This window comes from Ischnura elegans, chromosome 7, assembly GCF_921293095.1.
Source record: "Ischnura elegans chromosome 7, ioIscEleg1.1, whole genome shotgun sequence".
NCBI classification, from domain to species: domain Eukaryota; kingdom Metazoa; phylum Arthropoda; class Insecta; order Odonata; family Coenagrionidae; genus Ischnura; species Ischnura elegans.
This window is the reverse complement of record NC_060252.1, coordinates 8,080,996-8,103,771: the sequence shown is the minus strand read 5'-3', so window position 1 is coordinate 8,103,771 and position 22,776 is coordinate 8,080,996. Positions and strand designations below refer to the sequence as shown.

General features: G+C 36.7%; 2 protein-coding genes across 5 annotated transcripts in view; one reads left to right on the top strand and one right to left on the bottom strand.

The window, feature by feature from the left end:
• LOC124162813 (THO complex subunit 2) overlaps positions 1-14,161 on the top strand; it is a 109,387-nt gene extending 95,226 nt beyond the window's left edge. For 2 of the 3 annotated variants that reach the window (XM_046539474.1, XM_046539472.1), the window contains exons 30-32: positions 5,673-5,767; positions 7,903-7,964; positions 13,448-14,161. In XM_046539474.1, coding sequence (XP_046395430.1) covers positions 5,673-5,767; positions 7,903-7,964; positions 13,448-13,478 — 188 coding nt within the window. In that variant the 3' untranslated portion in view covers positions 13,479-14,161. The remainder of the gene's footprint in view (positions 1-5,672; positions 5,768-7,902; positions 7,965-13,447) is intronic. The other variant, XM_046539473.1, reaches the window with a different exon arrangement.
• On the bottom strand, positions 14,156-20,956 carry LOC124162816 (early growth response protein 1-like). 2 transcript variants are annotated; one of them, XM_046539478.1, is made up of 3 exons: positions 20,784-20,956; positions 20,552-20,614; positions 14,156-20,457 (listed from the first exon to the last, which is right to left on the bottom strand). In XM_046539478.1, the coding sequence occupies exons 2-3, from the start codon at positions 20,565-20,567 to the stop codon at positions 18,914-18,916; spliced, it is 1,560 nt and encodes a 519-aa protein (XP_046395434.1). In that variant the 5' UTR covers positions 20,568-20,614; positions 20,784-20,956; the 3' UTR covers positions 14,156-18,913. The 2 variants fall into 2 exon arrangements, with proteins under 2 accessions (XP_046395434.1, XP_046395435.1); XM_046539479.1 differs by having other exon boundaries at positions 20,552-20,601.
• Between the last annotated feature and the right edge of the window lie 1,820 nt (positions 20,957-22,776).

The following is a 22,776-nucleotide window of genomic DNA, read 5'->3' as shown; positions in this document are numbered from 1 at the left end:
CTGCGTTGCAATGTTTCCCCGAGGAACGAATTTGCGCTATATCGAAATTGCGCTAATCGAAATTGCGCTATACGAGACATGGGTGTACTTGCTTTTACGCGGTTCTACTGTATCTATTAGATATTCAAATTTTAAATAACATTTGTATTAATACCAATGAGCTAGAGCTATTCTAGTGCCGGATGTACCGGAGAAAATTAAAATTTCTGCCATTTTGATGTTCTTGGGAGTAAAGAAGAGGCAAAAAGTCTTAGGGAAAAGTTATAGGGAAGTCCTCCAAATCATTTTTGGTCTTCTAAGTCTCCAAAAATTTTCTGCTCTACCAGAAGTGGCTGGAATTTTGTATGCTTGAGTCAGTCAGTCACACCAGGGGCACTAGATACTTCAGATTCTAATTGGCTAAAACAGTGCGTTATTGGCCAGTTAGAAGGGCTTAGGCCACTGTGCAGAGGTTGTTAGTGGAAAAGTATTTCTAAACTTGTCATCAACAATGATTAGAATATTGGTTTCATACTGCTCTCCACTCAATCCCCCCATCAGCCAATATATTATCACCTATACTATTCTACTTCTTGTTGCTTCACCCATCTACTTGAGGCCTTTCTTTGCCAGTCTCCCTATTAGCTTCTCTTTCTTAACCTAGTTTTTTTATTTAAAATTTATTTTAGTATATGTTGTTTTGATGAGGCAGACTTCCTTTATTTCTAATTTTCAGTTTTGCTGTGTGAAAAGATGATTTCAATTGGTGATTGCAATGAAAATTTCTGTTTAAGTCTCTACAAAATGAGACCAATCCATTAACTAAGTACTCTCTCGGTCCATACTCTTTAAATATGAAAATGTTAGAATCTTCCGGTTTTCTGGGCATTGGAATTAATAGGCCTATAATTTCATTGGATAACTTTTCATCAGCTGTCATGCTCTCACTGAGATTATATCATGCCTGGCAGTTGGAAATCAATATATGTATCCCATCACTCAGAAGCCAAACCAAATTTATCTTCCCGTAACTGTTGGATACAAGGAGCCTTTTAGTCAATCAGCAAAATTTTAATAATGTCTAAGAAGCAGTCTCTAGGCATCATTTAGAAAAAACATTGGATCCCCAAGTTTTATCCCATTGACCTTTAATTGTCAAGGTCTGCTGCCCTTAACACTCCTCTAGTGCACACCAGCAAGATGAGATTTCACAGCTCTTCTTTTGATAAGCACCAGTTAGGAAATACAGCCTTTACATATTCCTCTGTGTGTTTCACAGTTTATTTATTTATTTATTTATTTATTCCTGTTCCACTGAAAACAACACCATGGTCCTTTTACATCAGTGTTTTTATTTTAACTATGAAACATACATGAACATCCATGGAATGTATTGGAGCAACCATCGCAGGTGGGACTCGAACCCACATATATGGCAGGCAGGGACTTTTTCCTCCGGCCACTGAGGCTGGCTCTTCAATCGTGAATCACTCACCAACAACTTGAAGGCACTGAAAGGTGATTTCTCCACTATATTTCTCTCGCCTGAGAGGTAGGGGCTGGAGAGAGATGTAAAACCTTTTGTTTGCGTATCTCCTGGCTGTTTGTTGGTTCAGCAATACTTCAAACCACTCGGTATGATCAGGTGCTATATCCAGTGATGCACTTGGGTCTTGAGGATTACTGCAAAATATTGGCTGTGGTATAATTTTTAAATAATTAAGGTATTTTTAAATAAGTTTCTATCCCCTAACTTTTGAATGGTAAATGAAAACAACACAGTGTAATTAAAAATGAAGTTACTGGGATAATTAGAAACTATTCATACTAAATATGTAAGAATGTATGCATTTTATTCAAGAAGAGGTGGTAGTTGTATATTTTTTGCTCTTCTTACAAAATCCCACTGTCAGGAGCCATAGACCCTTCCCTTCTTCCATGATTTGAGAAAAACCATGTAAGGGGCATGGGGTCGTACAGCAAGCATAAAAGACATTTGCAGCCATCCACTGCGGTCGGGACCTAGTAAAAGAACTAGTATGAGAAATAGAGCTGACCAAGAAATGGCACATGGAAAAGTTTGGCATGGAGGGACAAAAGCAATGGGTTCTTCTTCTCTTACATGAGCCATAAAACTTTAAACGATTCTTTTGAACCCCAGGGCAATATTTTTATTTACATTCGAGGAAAAGAGGAATCAGAAAGGATTTTAACAACTTGGGAAAAGCGCAACCTCTGCACGGTTTGGAGAAGTGGCTTGCGGACATGGGGGGGAAATGGGGGTTAGGAAGAGTTTTCATATTGCTGGTGAGAAGTCTGAGATCTTTTTAGATTGTCGCACTTCCAGACGTGTAGGTGTGCCACTAGGCTAACAAATGGAGGAAAAGACACTTATATTCCTATCAACTACCAGTAAAATTTTATTCCACGTATGTATTTCAATAACAAATGTAATCACTACACATGATATGGCCAAATGAAACTTAATATATTTAATCTTATTTCTTGGACTTAGTCAATTTAAGATAAAAATAAATATCCAGCATATGCAAAATTTTATTTTCATAATTTAGGTAAGCTATGTACCACCTGGCAAGCTCTCATGCCTATGAATGGCACTCAAATGAAATATAATAGCTTCAAGTACCAAACTAGATGTGAAGTGGCGTGTATCAGCTACTTGCAAGTAAATAAAACAAAGAGGTAACCTCACGCTGGTTCAAAGAAAAGTTATGGGTAAAAATAATTCATAGCTGGCCTTTTAGGTAAAATATCAATCTAAAGTTAACTAAAGACAGCAATAAATTTATTTTTCCGTTCAACTAAAATTTAAGTAAAAATGCACTAAGTCAAGAAATTTTAAATGTATAAAAAAAAATATCAGTTAAATTTGATGATGAACATGAGTTACAGGTCAGAATGACCCATCCTGTACTCCCAAATGTTAAGTTAGCAATGTATCGGTACTTATTTGGAGGGAGGAGGGGAGTGAAGGTGACGATGGTGTAGGCCCCTTTATTTCCCCCTCTACTTCCTCCAAAAGTATAAATTGGATACACTTGTTGCACCCTGATGATGATGTAGTAACATTGAAACCAGGATCAAATTCAGTTATTTCTGTGGAGAACTTCCCCTACCTATTCCAACACCGAAAAAGTCTTAAGTTATGATTGTTTATGTATTCATCATTTTCTTAATCACAAAAAGAAGAATTGAAAAATGTTACGGTGACAAAACAGGGAGCATGGGTTTCCCATAAGCTGATGGTTCCTGTTTGGGATGAGGCAACTCCTCTCTCATTGTTCATATGAAAAAATAAAACTGATGAGAAACAACTGCAAAATTATGTCACTGTACTGGAAATAACAAAACACCTCGCAAGAGTCATAAATACGAAATTAATTAAAGTAAAGGCATGAGTCTATTTGGTTCTCATCTGTACCCATTCCTAAGCTTAGAGCTGGAAACTTATAAGAAGGCAAAAAGAATTGCTTGCAAAATGACTTGCTCAAAACCCAGTTAGAGAGACTGTCTTGAGTTTAGTTTACATTACTTACAAGATAATGAATGATATACTGTAGCCTTACACTTGTCAAACAGCTTAAAAGCTTTTAAGCAGTTGTGATAATACCATAACAGAAATCATTAATAGCTCTTGATAAATTAAGGAATGCCAATGAAACACAGAACGTAAGACCAAAGCCAGAACCAGACTGGGATCAGAACTTGCAAATAAAATTGAAAATACCTATAGTAAAACTAGTGATTGGCACCTGTTGAATTTCATCAGATTGTGGAAACTAATATGTGGATTTACAATTATTAAGGCAGTGGTTTACAGTGGGTTTTGGTGAAAGCCGTTTTGCATGCATGCCTGGTTGATACTTGACATTTATATTGTTTTAGTGAAAGAGAATTGATTAATTTGGATCTTAAAATACAATAATCAAAGGGTACTGAAAAGCTGATAAAATACTTAATCGTTGATTTCCTACTCCAGTCCATAATACATTTTTTCAATCAATCTCTTGGCTGCAGATGCCTTGAAAGAAAAATAAGTCCGTACGATATTCAGTGCTTTTCAATTCAGTGAAATATGGGAGTCAACCAGTTAACTTAAATAGGGTGAGAAGTGCTCAAAAATAATTTTTTTCACAAGAAAACTTTGATTTTTAAACAATGCACTTACTTTTGGAAGCCTCATGTGGAAAAGTTCTCCTTATTTTTAACTGTTGTTTACCTGACGTGTGCATGAGCTTCAAATTTTTCGACAAGAGATGTGACGTTTTTGTTTAATTACATGCATTTGTTTAAATTCACACACAACTGATAATTCAAAGCAGTGCTTCAAAATTAAAGTGGGGAAGGCTAGCCTCTTATAGTATTTTAAGGTAAATGTGTTTTATTAATACAATATTTATATATACAACGTGACATACTTGGTCAAAATTTAAACTCTGTCTCAACTCATTTCATCCTCAATCCCTCTCCTAAATTGATTCCTCCAACCTGCCTTCAGATGAAATGATTCTCTAACCAACACATGAATATATTGAGACAGATATTTACTAATCACGATTCCTATCCATAAAGTTAATGCATTTCCTTCAGCACAATGCAGCTCTAACGGATGTGTTTATAGTTTGTAGACAGCCTTATTGGTGTGCAAGTGCTTTGATCTTACGTAGGTATCTTCCGGTTTGATAATATGCCCTAGAGATGTACTAGAGTTAGTACATGGTATATATTCAGGTGGTGTACTAGGGTAGCAATTCAACCTTGGACTCGCAAAACTCATTTATGATAGTGTTAACTCCACCATCCTCTTGCTCTCTTCCTTGAGCTTCTGTGCCACCACACCCACTCTCTCATCCTTTACTCTTTGTGCCTATTCCCTGACTTTCAATCACGAAACGTTCTCCTCTCTCTCTCTCTCTCTACTCAACTCCCTCCCCCATGCGTTAATCCCTTTGTCATCATCATCATCATGATTAGTCAACTATCTTCGGATATGAATCGGATGCAGCTCTCCATTCCGGTCTCCTATTAGCTAGCCCATTCTTTGTTGTGAATTTCCCCTCTTTTACATTCTTCATAATGTGCCTTATGTAACTCCTTTTGGGCTCTCCTTTGCCTTTCTTCCCGTCCACTTCCACTTTCTTCCTGTCATTCGACAATTGTTTTCATCAGGCCATGATGATGTCACCTACTAAATTCTTCCGCCATCTTCTTAAGAATTTTGGAAGATTTCCCTTTTCTCCAACTGGTCTTCCTCCACTTTCTGGTTTCTCTCTCACATCCATTATCTTCTTATTGTTTTCATTGGCACCACATTTCAAAAGCTTCCAAACTTGACTCTACTTTGTATCTTCCCTTCCCATTGTTCATACTTTCACTAAGTAGGTTTATGAACCTTGCCCTTACAAATCTGTCACCTAATATGTAGTACATATTTTTTCCCAACTACGCTTCCTGTTTTTCATTTTTATTGTTTATTTTTAAATTACCAGTGTAATTCTGTTACTAGGCCACTTTAAAATGGCATATTTTCTGTATTTAGTCATACTTAAAAATAAAAATAAAAACTTTATCGTCCTAGTTCAGGATGAAAATATCACTATCTGTATTTGTTTGAATTTGCATATCTCTTGAAAGTGATTTCATTCTCTTTTTCCGTGTCTGTATGGGGATAGCGGCCAAAATGCAAAGTCATCAGAATGGCGATCCGTTGGATGCGCATGGACGTGATAAGCATCACTACACCAGTAGCAACAGGGTAAGCCCACGGGTGAGGCATATTCATTCATATCTTAATTGTTATTCCCTATGAGTGTGTACTCTCTAGCAAACATGTCTCTTCTGAAAATGGCTGACGTGAATTAAGGAACGTATCCATTTCCTTGGAATTGGTGGGGAATGAGCAAGGATCTGAGAAGGAACAGGTATGGAGCAGTGAAAAGCGTCAAATTTGCAATAAAATATTTGGACCAAAGCTTTTGGTCCAAAAATTTGTATGCCACAGGATGGGGTGTCCCAAGATGCATTTCATTTGGACCAAAAGATGGAAAACAAACGAAAGACGATATTAATGTAAACAAATGTGGAAGCTTGTGAAGTGGAGGATTTTGTCTTATTTAGCAGTCAAAATTGCCCGAGCAGTCCTCTTGAACATTAAAGAGGCAAAAAAAAGAAAAGAGAGGGAGAGTTAGACTTGGCCTTGGGCAGAAAGGGGATATGAAAGCGTTCGAATGGGCATACTAACCATTATGGAGAAGGAGTTTATTGCTGATATTACCGTAAATTATCGACATTACTTGACGATGAGTAAAGATATTTTCATGTCCCTTATCTGCAAGGTTGAGGGCACAATAAAATGCCAGGATATAAACATGAGGCATTTTATTTCTGCCAGGAAAATGTTATAAATAAATGGTGGACATTGCAGTTGAGATGATGTTATGAATAGTGCCGTAAACGTGCGTTGAAATACATTTTTTCTATCCTAATCAAGCAGTTGCTAAAAGGTCCTCAGACAATTCTCTTAGTGATCGAAATGGATGGCTCTGGTGTTTGACAGGTAGTCATTTCTCCAGAAGCTTGCTTGCTCGGAATTGCATGTTCTCTACAAAGCTAACCTGTAGAATTTGGCCTCGATGGCATATGTGAATCTTTTATTCTTTCCAAAACACCTCTTCTTGTATTATGATTCTAATAAATCGCTTCCTTCTTATTGAACATAAGCTTATTATTATGGATTTACTAGTTGAGTATTTTCATTGTCTCTCTCTTGACCAAATTTTACTCATTTTTACGTTTAAAACCACACCAAGCAATAACAGAGATAATCATGAGCTTGTAGATACATATGTATATGTTTGGAGTCATTGATTTGCGAGTTCACTTTGTGGTATGTCGACATTATAGATTAAAAAATATACCTTTTTGTATGCCACACAGTATTTATGAAAAAACTGGGCTGGTTTCGACCTTCTCAGGTCATTATAAAGAGGTGAACCATAATGATAATGATCTGAAAAGGTCGAAACAGGCTGAGTCTGTGCATAGCGATGCTTTTTGTCATAGGCCCTGTGATTGGTTGGTTTCATCCAATTGGATGGAAATTTAGAACCTGCCCTATTCATTTGGACCAAACTGAGTTTGCTTCAAAGCACCAAAGGTCATTGGACAATTAGACCAAAAGCGAGTTGGATGATATTTTGACTGTGCGTCCGTTGCATCAAAATTTGATACAAATATTTTGATGCAAATTTGACCGTGGGACACTGGCGTAACCTTCAAGACCAGACTATTGGTGGTGCGGTAGGCTTTCAGGGCTTTCCAAGGTGTTCTTAAATACAATTGCAAAGCTTTATTGACCGCACCTCTAAATAAGGAAAATGACAACTGTTCATTTCAGCATAATATTTGAAATACCACTCTTATTGTGGAATGAGAACCAAAAATGTGGGGGTAAAATTTTTATCATGGAGTTTATTTGCTTCAAATATCTTTTTGATGCTGTTCCCAAATAATGCAATCATGAAATTGATGGTAAAAAGCTGAGTATCAAATATGTATGATGTTGTTGGATTTGGTGATTAAATTGTACGTATCGAGTTCCATAAATGTGGGACAGTGCTTATTTTCATGATTACTCCATCGCTAATTTATATTTCACTGCAATTGATGACGTTTTTTTTATCTGCTAAGATGAATTTTCAGTAAAATAAATTTAATCAAACTGTATTAAAAAGTGGGAGAAGGCTTGAAAAAGCCAGGGAATTCCTAGTTGTTGTTTGAATGATCACTCTTGTGTAGTTCCATTTATTTATTATAGATGCTGCTGCATCTAATCTTTTATTCTTCTGTGGTTATTTGTTGAATGATCTCAATGTTAATGGTAATTTTTTTTTCTTTTTTCAGGAGAAGTCTCCTTACGTTCGAGAGAGGGAGAGATCACATGACCGTGATGGCCGTGATAAACAATATCCTTTTTATGCATTTATTCTTCATGTTAGTTTTAATAATCAACCCTTTTACTTTATATGGGCTAAGTTTCTACTTGGTGTGCTGGTTTACAATTTGCTATGCGAAAGACATCGTCTGTCTTTATTAACACAGCGAAACTTTCTTTTAAAGGAATTTTGCAAAAGAGAAATGCAATGCTATAACTTTACCCACATCTCTGATCTCCTCTATTGTGTGATTGGCTGGTTGCTTTCTGCGCATTCTGCTCCTGCATGTGGCATTAAAACAACAACCACAAGGAAGTGTGCTGAAGTGAAAATTGTGTCGGGGGAGGCTATAAATCATTGAAGAGTGAAATACATTTACAGGCATCCCCCGAGTTACGTAAGAGATGCGTTCCGGCAGACTATGCGTAAGTCGAAATTTACGTAAGTCGAACCTTTGCGTTGGCGCTTCAGAGATTGCTGTATAACAAGTTGTATCGTACAGGAATGAGCGCAACCACATACGCCACCACATCCATCGCTAGAACTGCAAATTTTCACGTTGATTGCTGGCTTGGGATTTATAAGCGATTTTTCTACAGAAATTAATGAAATTTCCTTCGAGGAATGACAAAAATGGGTCACTTTGTTATTTTTAGCACGTAAAAAACTCGATAACTATTCGATATTTTTTCTACCATAGGTTGTACGAGCGAATATCTACTTCTTCGCGTTCGCATTCGAAAATTAACGTAATCATTTGAAATACGGTTATCGCTTACGTAAGTACGGATTTACGTAAGTCGAGACATACGTAACTCGGGGGATGCCTGTATTAAATTTGTGATTAGATGCATTTTTTGCCCTTGAAATGGCACTGTGGTACTCATACAGTTGCTTTACACCATGAATTGGTGATTGATCTCCTAGAATTTTACTCCCAAGAAATTAGGAGTAGGAAACAAAATTAATGCCCAAGTGATGAGTTGATTTTGTTATCATCGAGGTCTGGATTTGAATGCTATATCAGATCACATCCCTGCTTTGCACCAAAATTGGATAAATTTTGTGTAACTGCTATTTAACATCTTGCATTGTCTTTCATAGTGGGAGGGGAAGGATGAATCGATTGATGTGATAGTGGAAGCCCAGTTTTGCAGGTACGGCATTTTACGAGAATTGCGTTTTTGTGAGTGATAGTCTTTGTACTGCCAAACGGCCTATGTTTTACATGTAAAATAAATCAGATTTAGCGAGGTCAAAAAGTTCCTTCCACTGTGTACGCTCGGTTTTACGACAGGCATTTCTCGAGGGCAATGCACCGCTGAGCAAGCATCAACGATTATGTTTTGTATTATCTGTTTATTAAACTAAAAATACAAGATGTGTATCAGATCTGCTACACCTAAAGCCAGTTATGTCCAAGAATTTTAGTGATTTACGGCCTTGAGTATGCGCTGCGCGCTCCCATTTTACGTTCTTCTTTTGTTACGCCCAGCTATCAAGGAGAGGGGAATGGGAGAAAGATGACAGCGGGAGAGGGAGTTAGTTCCCCCCATCTTCTTTGGCTGGCTTCGTCTCCATAATGATGCTATAGGCTTTGTCTTAAGTGCGGGAACTTACATTGTAGTGAAACCCCCTCCATCTACTCCTGAGTCAGGTAATGAAGTTGAAAGCACATTGTCATAGTTAGATCCGGCGCCCTTACATTGACTTTCGACTTATGTAAATCGACAGCAACGTTACCTGTTGTGGCATGTTATCCGGCGAAGTATATTTCGATGTTTCATTTATGCATAGGAATGTAGTTCGATAAAGACATACTAATCAAGACACAATCTATTGCCACGTAGGAAAATCACTATTATTACCAAGATGGTAAAATAACAACCGTAGGTTAGCGAGCAAGGACTCACCACCGCTGAGTAATCAATTGTAAAAAATTTGTAAAAGCAGAATTACTCTGCTGATAGCAGAAATCCTCTTCTTAGCGACCAATCATAGTGAATCTTCATTATCTCTTCTTAATACTCTCCAGAGTTCATTATAATTCAAAGTTTCACATCATATCAGCAAAACTGTGACGCATTTCCGCGCAATCCCAAAAATTTGTTTAAACGAATGACTTAACTTAGATGCGGGTTACCCTCAAGGGCAATGTACTCTGCGAGCACAATTAAAAATGCTGTTTACTACACCAGATCTTTTGAATCTCTTGGCGATGATTGAAAGCTCTTCTATACAGACTCCTATGCCAAAAAAATATTCTGTTCCTAATTTTATGATGCAGCATATGCTTCTTCGCTAATCCGTTCCCATGCGGTGCTTTTATCATAGGTTATTTTTTGTTATTTTTTTATTTACCCAGGGTTATTTTTTTCATAGGAACTGAAGATTTTGTACATTAAGTAACACATTTATATCATCGCAATCGCTATCCAAAAAACCCTTAGACTACAGTCGGGCAGGCGAGAGATGTTCGGTGCACAGATAGTGGTCCGATATTAGCCCAAAACGAGGAGCGGAGAACCCTGCGCCAGCACGGTTTGCAGCCAACCACTGCCCCTAAAATGCATCTCACACCCCCGCCTAGTCATTCAATGTTGTCACATGCATGTGGAGCTAAGAAACAAACCTGAAACACCAAAACAAGCTCTTTCTTCGAGTCATCAAAACAAGGGATTGTTCCTTTGAGTCCGTCAAGGTCGTCGTCCCTTCCAGTTCCTTTCTTCACAGAAGCATTTTGTTTACATGTAACGTGGGCGTTTCCCTTTCTTACCTGGCAACCTTACCCCCTACCCCGAACAATTATCTGCGGCCAGACTGTATAGAGGGGTGAACGCAATGCCTCCGATCCTTTGAGCACGATTCAAGGGAGAGGGCTGATGGGGCCTCAGCATTCAGCAGAAGCGAGCGATTTTTAACCACTTTTACCATCCCCTCGACTGCATGCGCCCAATCACACGGTAAGGGAGAGTTGGGATGTGCGTGGAGGGGCGGAGTGTACTCAGTCTCTGGGGCGTAGTAGTAGGTGGTTTGCGCGAGTGCATCATATCAGGGAAATGTAAATATTTGGACATTAAAATTATAGACGATTGCAAAAATAGCTGGAATTAAAAGACTGATATCCGGAGGCAGTTTGGTATCTCACCATGTACGTAGTTCACAATATTAAAGAAAGATACAATTCGAGCAGTAGTGAACGCACTAGGAACACCTATCAGCCAAAAATATTTGAGGCAAGGGGAACATCCACAAATGGAATCTGCACTATTCAAGTGGTTTTGTCAACAAAGGTCTGCAGGACTGCCCATAAACGGTGTGATGTTAAATACGAAAGCTGGCTACATTTCCAATGGGGAAAAATGTATTTGCGAGAAATATCTTCGATCACCGAATCACACCGTATTTCAGTGAATCTTTTGGCCGATTTTCTCAACTGATTGATGTACTGGTTAAACATTCGAAAACTCGACAGAACTGATATTGTCGGCATGATGTTTTCGCAAAATTATCCAAAAACCTCCACCGCATACCAAACATATTGGTTCCAACTAGTTACGCTATTTTTACAGCTTTCTTCGGTGATCAAAAAATACAAAAACAGGAATAAAATTACCGAAACTGGGGGAATTATTATTTTATAAAATCCCCAGTTTCCTTCTTTAAATATGTTGATACTCAATTATTTTGTGCCTGATAATGACTTTCTACCAGTTTAACTTCGTTAGATACCGCGGAAACAAAAGAAAAACTGTAAATACGAATGATTATGAGACTTGGATGGGTTTATTCAACTCCTTCGGATACATTTAGCGCTTGGTTTTGTGAGTAATTTCCGAAGGATTATGAGTACTCGTAAAACCGGGCTTCTACTGTACTTAAAAATGCTCTATGATTTCAGTACCTCTTGCAGTTTTGATTGCAACCACATAACTCATTATTATAACTTGGCGAAGTTATACATGTGGGAATACACTTGTTCAAACAACATGCCCTTTTTGAACTACGTTCCCTTGTGGGGTGTGTGCTAAAAACCAATGATTGTTTCCTGAAAGTAATAAGTAGCATAGATATTACACTTACAAACATTTAGGAATTGCATTATCTTGTTAATACATTCATAATCATATAGCCAATTTTTAACGGATATGGTGTGAAGTGCAGCCTAATTTTTGTTGGTAGTGCATCAAAGAAGAAGTGTTTAATTAAAAATTCGTGTGCCACAACAGTTTTCCGGGTCTGCAGATCAAAACTGAAGGCTAATTAATATTTCACACCATCAATAACAGTGGAGAACAGCCATTTTGTTGTCTTACAATTGGGACATGTTAATGATTAACTATTTGCCTCTGTATAAGAAAATTACCTCAGTTTTTACCTATCGTGTCATTGTGAGCTACGGGATACCCTCTTTTTTTCTCATACGTAATGAAAAATTTGCTAATGAAGGGATTTAAATAGAAATCTTACCTGATATACTGTCCATACAGAATGATTTTATTTATACCTAGTTACAGATGTGTGTGAATTGACTAGAAAAATCTATGTAGGCCACCTGCACAACACTGTAGCTCCATTACAAAGCAAATTTCAGGCCGTGCGCGTGCCTGCGTCTCATTATAGTATCTCCTGCACAGCTAGGCTGCTTTGCGCCTGCCGCTGGTATCCTACTGCATCAGTCTCCGTATGCCAGTAGGATAAGGTTAATGTCAACCAATTGGAAGGTAGTGATGCTTCCTGTGATAGACTCTCAATCTAGCAGTGTGTGGTCACAATTGCACGAGGAATAGTGAAAAAACTTGACATGGTAGAAGAATACTAACTATAGTTTTGAATTCAGCTCGCCTATTTAATTCTATAATAGCTCAAAAATTGAAGTCAACAGAAAATAAGTTCAAAAAATTGTTCCCCAGTGAAATATTATCATAGTCAGATAATGTATCTATTTTGCAAAGTGATTTATTTCCCTTTTCTTAAATGATGACAATTTTTCAAGTGCATAGCCAAATACAAATACCACTGAGAAATATGTTATGTAAAATGGAATTATTAATGCTGATATAAATGACCGTTCACAGTATCATCCCCATAGGGAATGTTTGGAGGTAATTGATGTTATAATTCTCTTAAAATATCAGCCATATATTGCTTGTCAGAATTAATGTTACTTCCCAATTTTTAGCTGTTTTCTAATAATCTTGTTTGGGTAGAGCTCATCAAATCGATATAAATTATTATTGGTTCATGCATGTCTTAAGTTTGACCTTATATTTTATTTGTAGAAAACTATTTTAATCATTAGACTATGAAAGCTCAAAAAATAGAATGTCCTATTCCATTGTTTGTTTTCACCTTAAGTGTTTAAAATTTTGTCCCTCCTTAAAAACAAGTTATCAAATTGTACTTATTTGTATTTTTCTGTTTCATAAATAATCTGTGCTCTCTTATCGAGCTTATAATTTTGCGGTGTGTACCATTTTGTTGGCATATTAATTTCCTTGACTGAATCTTACTCGCCGGTCCAGTGAAGCTAAGAGGAGGTGATGTAAGAAGTCCAAGATGACCTTACCTGACAAGGGTTGAATTTTTTTAAAGGCCACCAGATGGCCACACATTTCCTGTAGATGCAACGTCTACTGAGAGAGAGGAAGAGAAAGAGTTCCACTACATGAGCATTATTTTTTCAATGTGTGCTATTTGTTAGTGATTGATGGCACTCAAGGATGCTACAACTGGGGATGATTTTCTTAGAAACTGTGTGAATGGATGTGTGCTCAACCCTCAGATTAACGTACTTAGTTTTAATGTAAATGCATTTCTAATGTTAATATTACCTTTTATTCTTATTTTGTGTAATTTATTTACAAAAAAAGTGAACTAAGCAAATCTGCATTTATGTTCCTATTGAAGTGTGTGAGAGTATATTGAGGGTTGAGGTTATCAATGACGTACTGAGGGTGTTTATAAATGTATGCCGAAAGTTGCATATTTCCAGTATGAATGGAAAAGTCAGTCTGACAAGATATTTAGGCTGATGCTACAATATTCCACTTAGTTTTCTTGTAATATTGTCCGTTTGTCATCTTTAAAAACAGATAATAGCTGTGGATAATTCTTGGTAGTTTCACTATTTTTGGATGTGAAGATTGAACATAATGACAGTAAATTCCAGAGATGGGTTGGCAATGAATGTTTTGTTTTGATTAAATACAGACAACATGTTTTTACATTGTTTAATATTTTATTGAACCTTTTTGTGTTACTCTGGATAAAATGGCATAGCTATGTGGTCTTGATCCAAAACAGAAGTACAAATACATATTTCAAAATTTATTTCCAATGATTGATTACCAAATTATATGATAAAAATTCCATAACTATATATCAAATTCACACAGCCACCAAACCTGCTTTCCAAACATTTTGGATACATTATTGTTTTAGCACATGTAATTTTTGTTCACACACTGACAATTAACAGGGCATGTGATCATAAGAGCCAAACCTGTGAATTAAAAAAGAGAACATTTTCAAGGGAAATCGAAGGCATAATTCTGTTGAACTCTGAGGCACAAAATTTTATCTTGGGTCCTTAATGAACCTCCTTACTTTCATTCTGAGGTATTTACAGTTATGAGTGTGAAATTGGAGGTTACTTCTCGATCGAAATGAAAACCTGAGCAATATTAATATTGACGGTGTTCTTTTGGAGTCTTCTAATGTCCGCTGAATTTGGGCAACTAAGATCCTTCTTTTACAAAACGGTTTCCTCAATTAATTGGAAGACATGGTTTGAATTCTGTCCTCGGATGCTAGTGGAAAGATTAATTAATCTATTCCTTTGCATTAAGTGTCAACAATGGGGAATTTTGAATCACTGAGTGTTCAGATAAAAAGAGGACTTGGTCCTAAAGTAATGAGCCTTCTTACTACCACATTTCATATGGTCAAAAATGAAATCCATAGCTTAAACCTGGAGAATAATACATTTTACCTAGTTTAAATATGGTTCCAAACTTCATTACCCATAGATGATTTCAGTAGTGGCACTCGTATAATTGTGCCCTGTTTTCCTACGAGAAAAATAGTAATCAATTTACCTATTTACACTAGGCCATTACACATTTGCAAAAGAAAATATGCCATGTTTCCCAACAGTACTTCTAAAAGTTTTACCACCAACATTTTGAAAATGTACCTAGCAAAGTAACGGTTACTAGTGCAAAAGAAAAATAAGTACATTTGTCACACAACACCTATCAAAACCATTTACATAATATTATGTAAGGCTTATTTGCAATTAAGTAAGCATTACAATTTCCTTGGTTTGAACACCTTACTGCTCCTCATGTATTCAACAAAATTTACATGGTAGAGGGCAGCATCAAAAACTTCCAAGTAAAGAATATTATTTTCTCTTAAAAATGAATCTAAGTCTAATAACATTTAACTTGATCCAAAGTACTACTCTTCCTGGCCAACAGAAATTCACAGCATGCAATTGCGTTAACTCCTCATCTTACATTCTTGTTCCAACTTTCTCTACAACAACACTCCATACAATTTAGAAAAAAATGAAGTTCATTGCTAGTTCCACTTAAAACATGGTTGTACCAAGAATCAGTGCCATAATTGGTCTAAGAAAAACTAACAGAATCAGTGGATTTTACTAGAAAACTATTTAAGGTTGCAAAATTTTTCAGCAAAACAATTTTTTCATTCTAGATTTTGACATGGATTTCACTATAAAATATAAGATAAACAAGGAATACTGAACATATCAACAGCAGATAAATAATGATATGTAAACTATGAAGGGAAGCTATCATTATAACATAATCCTTTTCAAATGTTTTTGTGACTTGTCTTTGGCCTGTGTACGAAAAACACTTCAAGCTGCAATAAGGTCAGATTTGGAGAGAAATTATTATTAAGTCCTCTGGGCAACCACATCTTTACTTCTCCATTATTTTTTCCAGCAATGCTTCTAAGAGGGAGAAATTTATCACGAACAGCGACAGATGATGCTGCGACAATTTCTCAGTGAATGTGTCCAGCACTTCCTTTTTGCAACTTTTTTCTCACAACACCTTTTTGAAGGATAATTTTTTGTGACATTGACTGCAATTTTAAGTGATGAAAAAATTTTCAAACAAAACTATGGCTTAAAAAAAGAAAAACGCTGTGAAAAATTACCAAAATCATGGCCAATCTTTCGTAAAATTTATCCGAACATTCACCATAGTGATTAATTGATTTCATAAGAGTGTATGACTATGACAGGATACATTTTTTACAGAACTTTCCAATCGTGTACTTTGGCCTACATGCCTCTTCAGAATAACCATTCCTCTTGAATATTGGGTAAAATTCCCAGGTGAATCTGAAACTGAACTTCATAACCCCTGTGTTAAGTTCCAACCATTGCTTTTTAGTATGTTCTAACTGCGACACAAACTGTATGAGACTTAAAATTTAAGGCCTATCTGCATCAGTCACAAAAATATTTGAAAAGAAAAACTGTGGCTTAGTTAGGACAACAGACCCATTGAAAATTGAAGGAAACCAAATATGTAATAGAATTCACCATAATCAGAGATCCACTCAATAATACCTTTGAATATAACACTGACCAACTAAAATAAAGTAAGACCACTCCACAGACAATTACAAGGATTTTTGTCTGTCATGCTGGATTTGATACCAATTGCACGACTGGAAATAAATAAGGGCTTAATTAAAAGAGTAAGTTCTCGCGGCAAGTTACTTTTACTCATTTAAACATGAAAAACTAAACCATCAAAGGTTTCATGACAGCCTTTATCTTAACGGATGGGCAAAAGCAGTTTACACCATGGAACTTCCATCAATTTTCAAAACAATCTGATCAAGTATAATAAGCTTGAAATGAAGTTTTCATGAAAATGACAAAAAACAATTTCACCACGAGCAAATGACTGAACATGGGATTACCAAAATACCATTGAAATGATACGACGAAAAATACTGGTGGAAAATAGGAAACCATCAACCATGACTAGCATATAACCTAACATGCGCTTCATGCAAACATGTTCATAACACAAATTGCTTCGATTGAACATTAAAATTTTCTCACCATTAGCAACTATTTCAGACAGAGAAAATACCTTTCATTATAACCATTTCCTTTTAATTTAAATTTACACTATTGTCATTGGTATGATTGCATTAATCATATAAATACGGAGCTCAAAATTCAACTTTACATCTATCCCTTAAATATATTGTTTCACTAAAATTTGAGTTTAAAACTCTAACAGGTGCAAAAGAAATTTAATTCAGTAAGTACAATATTAAGTTATGGCTCAAATTATTTGAAAAATAGATTGATTCAATTAATGAGAAAGTAACAACAGTTAAACCACTGTTCACTAAATTTACAGATTAAATAAATAGATATCTCTTTAACATGGGTTTCATAAAATTGAGGAACTATAAGAAAAGTTATAAAAAAACAAGGATTAACTAATCCACTCACTATCTTTAATAAATAAATAATAGGCACCCCAAATACTTGCTCCAAGTTATAGTTAACTTATCAAAATACGTATGGGCAAAATTTTCATTAAAACTACTACAGTCACCTTAACAGTCAAAACTTACAGCCATTCTCTATGTATTGTCAATTGCTTCTCACATCGTTCCCATATATATTTCCTTCAGCCTCTCGACCTAAAAGAACTGCAAGAGTTATCTATAAAATGATTGTTATGAACCTTGACTATTTTTCACCGTTGCATCAATTCCTTGCTGACTACAACAGCATTTCAACTTTGGTTGCACTTAAATATGTATTTCTACTTTCACCATACTAGCAAAAGATTTTGCTTTTCACAGGTAACACAAAAATATTCATATTGTTGACTAGGATGAGCATGACATCACATTAGTTTGTGTAAAAATACTTTTGTGAAATATCTTACTTTTACCCTCATAGCCTTCGTAACATCATCTGAAACAAACACTGCATTAACAAAAATTAAATAAATTCAACATAAAAATAATACTTTACAAGAAAATCAACAGTGACTTGCGACCTCGTCTGATAAAACTGAATAACCTGACCCAGTCCATTCACCATTTTCAGAACTTCAAAACAACCAATAGATTTCCCACCAACTTGCCACTCATTTTCCCACTAAGGTCAAAGATACCTTCTTCCATCATTGCGTTATCAAATGATTGCACATTGATTTATTTTTTTAAATTTAAGATAGGTCAAATGGTTAAGCCATAAAAATGATATAATGACCACTGAACCATAAGCGGAACTGATTAAAAATGCCCACTCTAATGAGCACCGTTAGTAAATAGGAACGAAAATCTAAATGCTTACCTAATAAACTTAGAATAGTATGCAATGCATTTACTTTTCTCGGCTCCTTTCCACAGTCACAGATGGCATAGTATTTCATCCCTCATTAGAACTTTAGTTAACCCTGTAATTCACATGGTTGAGGATTAATTCTGAAAAGCACCTCTTTATGTAAAATATTTCCCCTGAATCTTATGCCTTTTTCATTCTTTTCTTAATGAAATTGAATCATATTTCACTGAATACGGTTTTGTTAGTAATAAAATCTACGTGACTATGTATATTACAAACACAGTAAAGCTTTTCTTCAATATGTAAACACTTCATTACTAAATGGACACTTACGTGTCATCTTTTCCATCTTAATGATGACTCAGGTAAATGAAATCATTAGTGCAACTAATATTTTGTAAACCATTAGTTATAAAATACACTACTCACAAAATTCAATAGGAATGACGATTTCCTAGCATAATAACGTTAATTTCTGGTATTACCTGATATTACTACCTTCGCATCTCATACCCACTGGCTTCCATTTGAAAATATCTAAATAAATTAAAATAATCGGTAAAAAAAGTACTACTGGCATGCCACAATACTGTAACTCTCATTCACAAATTCATACGGGATCTTTAGCATTAAGGCAATCGAGTGTAATCATGGGGTTTGTGGAAATAGGTACCAAGGTTCCCAAAGGATTTCGAACCACCATGGCAGCCACTTTCTTCTTCTTTTTCTTCTTCCTCCGGCGCTGCTGATCGTCATCTTGACCCTCCTCACCTTCCACGCTTCTTTTGTTGATGGAAACCTTCACCTTCTGCCCGTTGTAGTGATCCACTCGGCTATTGTTGACTTCGGCGAACCTCACGTCCACCACTCCATTGCACGCTACGCCCGCACCGTTGACATTCGGCGTTCCTTTCAGCCCATCCTCAGACACCACTGCCCCACCAACGACCTTCACCTCGTTCTTTCCATCCTCCTCCTTGCCAGCGACGGGGTCGACGCTGGGCCCACGGGCCGACAATGCTGCGTGGACCTTGCCGATGTGTTTCTGGAGCAAAAAGTTGCGGGTGAAGGTCGCGCTACACGTCCTGCACTTGAAAGGCCGTTCTCCCGTGTGTGTGAGGATGTGTCGCTTGAGATCCGTGGACCAGCCGAACTGCTTGGAGCAGTACGTACACGGGTACTTCTTACGGGCAGGCTCTGGCTTGGCCACGCCATACCCGTTGCTCACCTTCTTCAATTTGGTAATCGCTTTGGTATGGTCTACTCTGCTACTACTCTTATTCGTCTGCTTCCGCGGTTCCATCGCTTCGACTGGCTGCTGGGGGTCGAAAGTCACAGCAGGGGCCGGGGAGGGACACTCCCCGAGTACATCGTCCTCGTCGTTCAGCTCCAGTTTCTCGTCTCCCTCCTCCATGGTAACAACACAAAACTTGAGAGGGTTGAAATCATCCTGGGGCTCTGAGCCCTCCACCGGGTCATTACTGTCATTCTCCTTACTAGAGGTCAAAGCACCATTAGGGACGACTGGGCATTCACTGACCTGGACCAAATCTTGAGGAATATGATCACTGTTTAAAGAATTAACTCTTTCCACAAAGGCACTCTGACTATCTTCAACCAGAGAGCTATCACGCCTAACAAACTTTAGGACACAATTTTCGAGTCTTTTTTGTAAATCTAATTTAAGAAACATTACATTATTCAATGCGGAACATTTACTTTTTGGCATCTTAGGTATTTCCAACGAAACGTTTGTATCCGGGGCTTTGGCACATGTATTTGGCAAAATAGCATTACTAATTAATGTCTTAGAAGGTGAAATTGGAGGTTTTATAGAAACATTACCCAAAGATTTCTCAGGTGAGCCACTCTTCTGAGGTGTGACCGCCGGTGGGATTTGAGATGACGACGGTTTACCTACTTGAGAAGCAGTAGCCAAAGGGCTTCTGAGGGCTTTTTCAAGAATACTTTCATTTTTTTCCTTCTTCCACGGATGCCTTTTATATTCTTTTTCCTTGCCATGTGAGTAATTACTTTTGTTGCCCTCATCATGTTGGACTGCCTGAGATATATGCTCTGCAAAATGCTTCAGAAGCAAAGACGCAGAATTGAAAGTACTTTCGCATTCAGTGCATCCCAGGGAAGCAGAAAGTTCTGAAAAGGCCAAAATGTTTCTTTAAGTACATACATTTACATGAAATCAAGAAATCAGATTTGCTTTCACAAGGCTTTGTTGACATTCACTTACCGGAAAATGATTGCATGAAGGAGTACAATTGCAAAGATCAACTGTCGTGCCTGCAAAACAGCACTATAACAAATAATAAAGTGATATGAACAAATTTAATTTCACATGTAGGCATCAAGATATCATTCGTCCAATAATTAACCCAATGTTGACAAATCTGCTATGAATGAACTCCGCATTACGAAGACTTCTTAATCGTATTTTAGAACTAAGTATTTACGCTTATACTTACTCATAGTAACTCGTAGAAAACGGCGAACGGTTAAGTACGTTTCCAGATGCGAAGTGTTTGCTTGAAACAAATATAAAACAACAACTTTAATTGTTCTTCCTTCCACAACTCTTGACGAAGCAGACGATTGTCAACAAACAGACGCCATATTGCAGCACTGTTCCTTTAAAGTACTTCCGGTACACTGTGTTCACATACGTACTAGAATGATACTCTATGATTCTTAAAAAACAAATAATTCAATATTTTGATGAGAAATAGGCATTTTTAACCTTTTTAATATTTTTTGTTGGTTGTTTTAAGATATTGTTCCTTTGTTTTAGACGATTAATATTTGTCAAAAATTTCATTACTCCATTGAAAGTTGGAAACCCTGTCCGCATCGCAAATGGAATGTTTAGATTACATCGGTTTACATCAGTTTACATTTTACAATGAGTTAATAGGACTGCGTGGGGGAGTAAAGTCGTGTTGCCAGCAAACCCTGTTCCGCGATTGCTGAAGCCATATGCATTACTAATATACCCTTACTCATTCACAATGAGTGATAAAATATCAAATTTATTTTAATGGCTAATGCTTTTGTGTTGTCTCTATTGGGTAGAAGATGTCATGCAAGAAGATATTGATAAGAGTGATTAGCGAGGACTGTATTTTGGTGGCTAAGTATTCATCTGTTGATTTGTTAGGTTAAGGCTTGTCTACACTTGGTGACAATACTCCTGAAATATTTGGTTTGGTGGAATTATTCCTTTCTTGAACTGTCATTCTTTTTAAATTTCATTATTCTCCCGCAGCTGAAACATTTTTCTGCGGGGTAAAATTTGCTCTTTGTATACATGTGCTATCATTCGTTTATTCCTCGATCTAGCCTCTTGTTGTTACATATTACGCAAGAGTTTGGTGATCCGTTGAACCATTGATTGAGACGTCTTCCTGATCTCCCCTGTTTTTTATACCTCTGAAAATGGCCTGAGAGCCGAAAACACTCTTTCTGACGTAACTGACCTTAATTAACGCCTTACTCCAACAACTTTAGCAGTGAAAGTAACGAATTTTTCTTTGTGGCGAAGGCTCAACGGCCTTATCACTTAGTCATATATCTTCAATTTTTTACCATGATTTATTTTTATTGCAGTATTTTGAACTTTTCAAAGCAAGATCTCTATCCTGTGGATTATATTGCGCTTGCTTGCGGTTCTACTATGGAGGAATAATTTACCCGAATCGCATAATGTTTGTCCGGCACATGCTTAAAATATATTTGAAAAATGTGTTTTAAATCTTCAATACATACTGAACATTTGCTGACACAATGCATTTGTCTAGCTGAGAATATGCTCCACGTTTATGTTAAGTGTGTATGCTCAGCATATTTTGTAAATATATAAGACCCACACAGCACAATATACCTATTGGGTATCCAAGTTGGTATCCATGATATCCAGTGTCCTCTATCTGGACATACCATGGATGTACATTGGACGTCCATTGGTTATCCAGTGGATAACTATGGAGAATCCTGTGAACAATTAATGGATGTCCAGTGGGTACCCAAATGTCCTCCATTTGGACATACCATGGTTATGCATGAGATATCCAATAGATATTCATCGAGAATCCTGTGGACGTTCAATGGATATCCTTCGGGAATCGTGTGGGCATTCACTGGATATTAAATAACTAATTTCCTCATATTCAATAGAATTTCCATATATTCAATTGAAATTTGTCACTTTTCAATTGAACAGAATTGAATATTTCCAATTAGGAGAAATCCTCTTGAATTCTAAGGGATATCCAGACTTAATAGAAAATCTAAGAGGATCCCCATCAAAAATCTGCATGACACCCATGGGAAACTGGATGGATTCACCAAATAACTACACTGTGTGCACTTGCACTGCACAACAGAAAGTACATTGGAGTTAATTCCTTAAACTAATCTTTGTTCAGCCACAGTCATTTAATATATCCATACTGAGATTTTAGA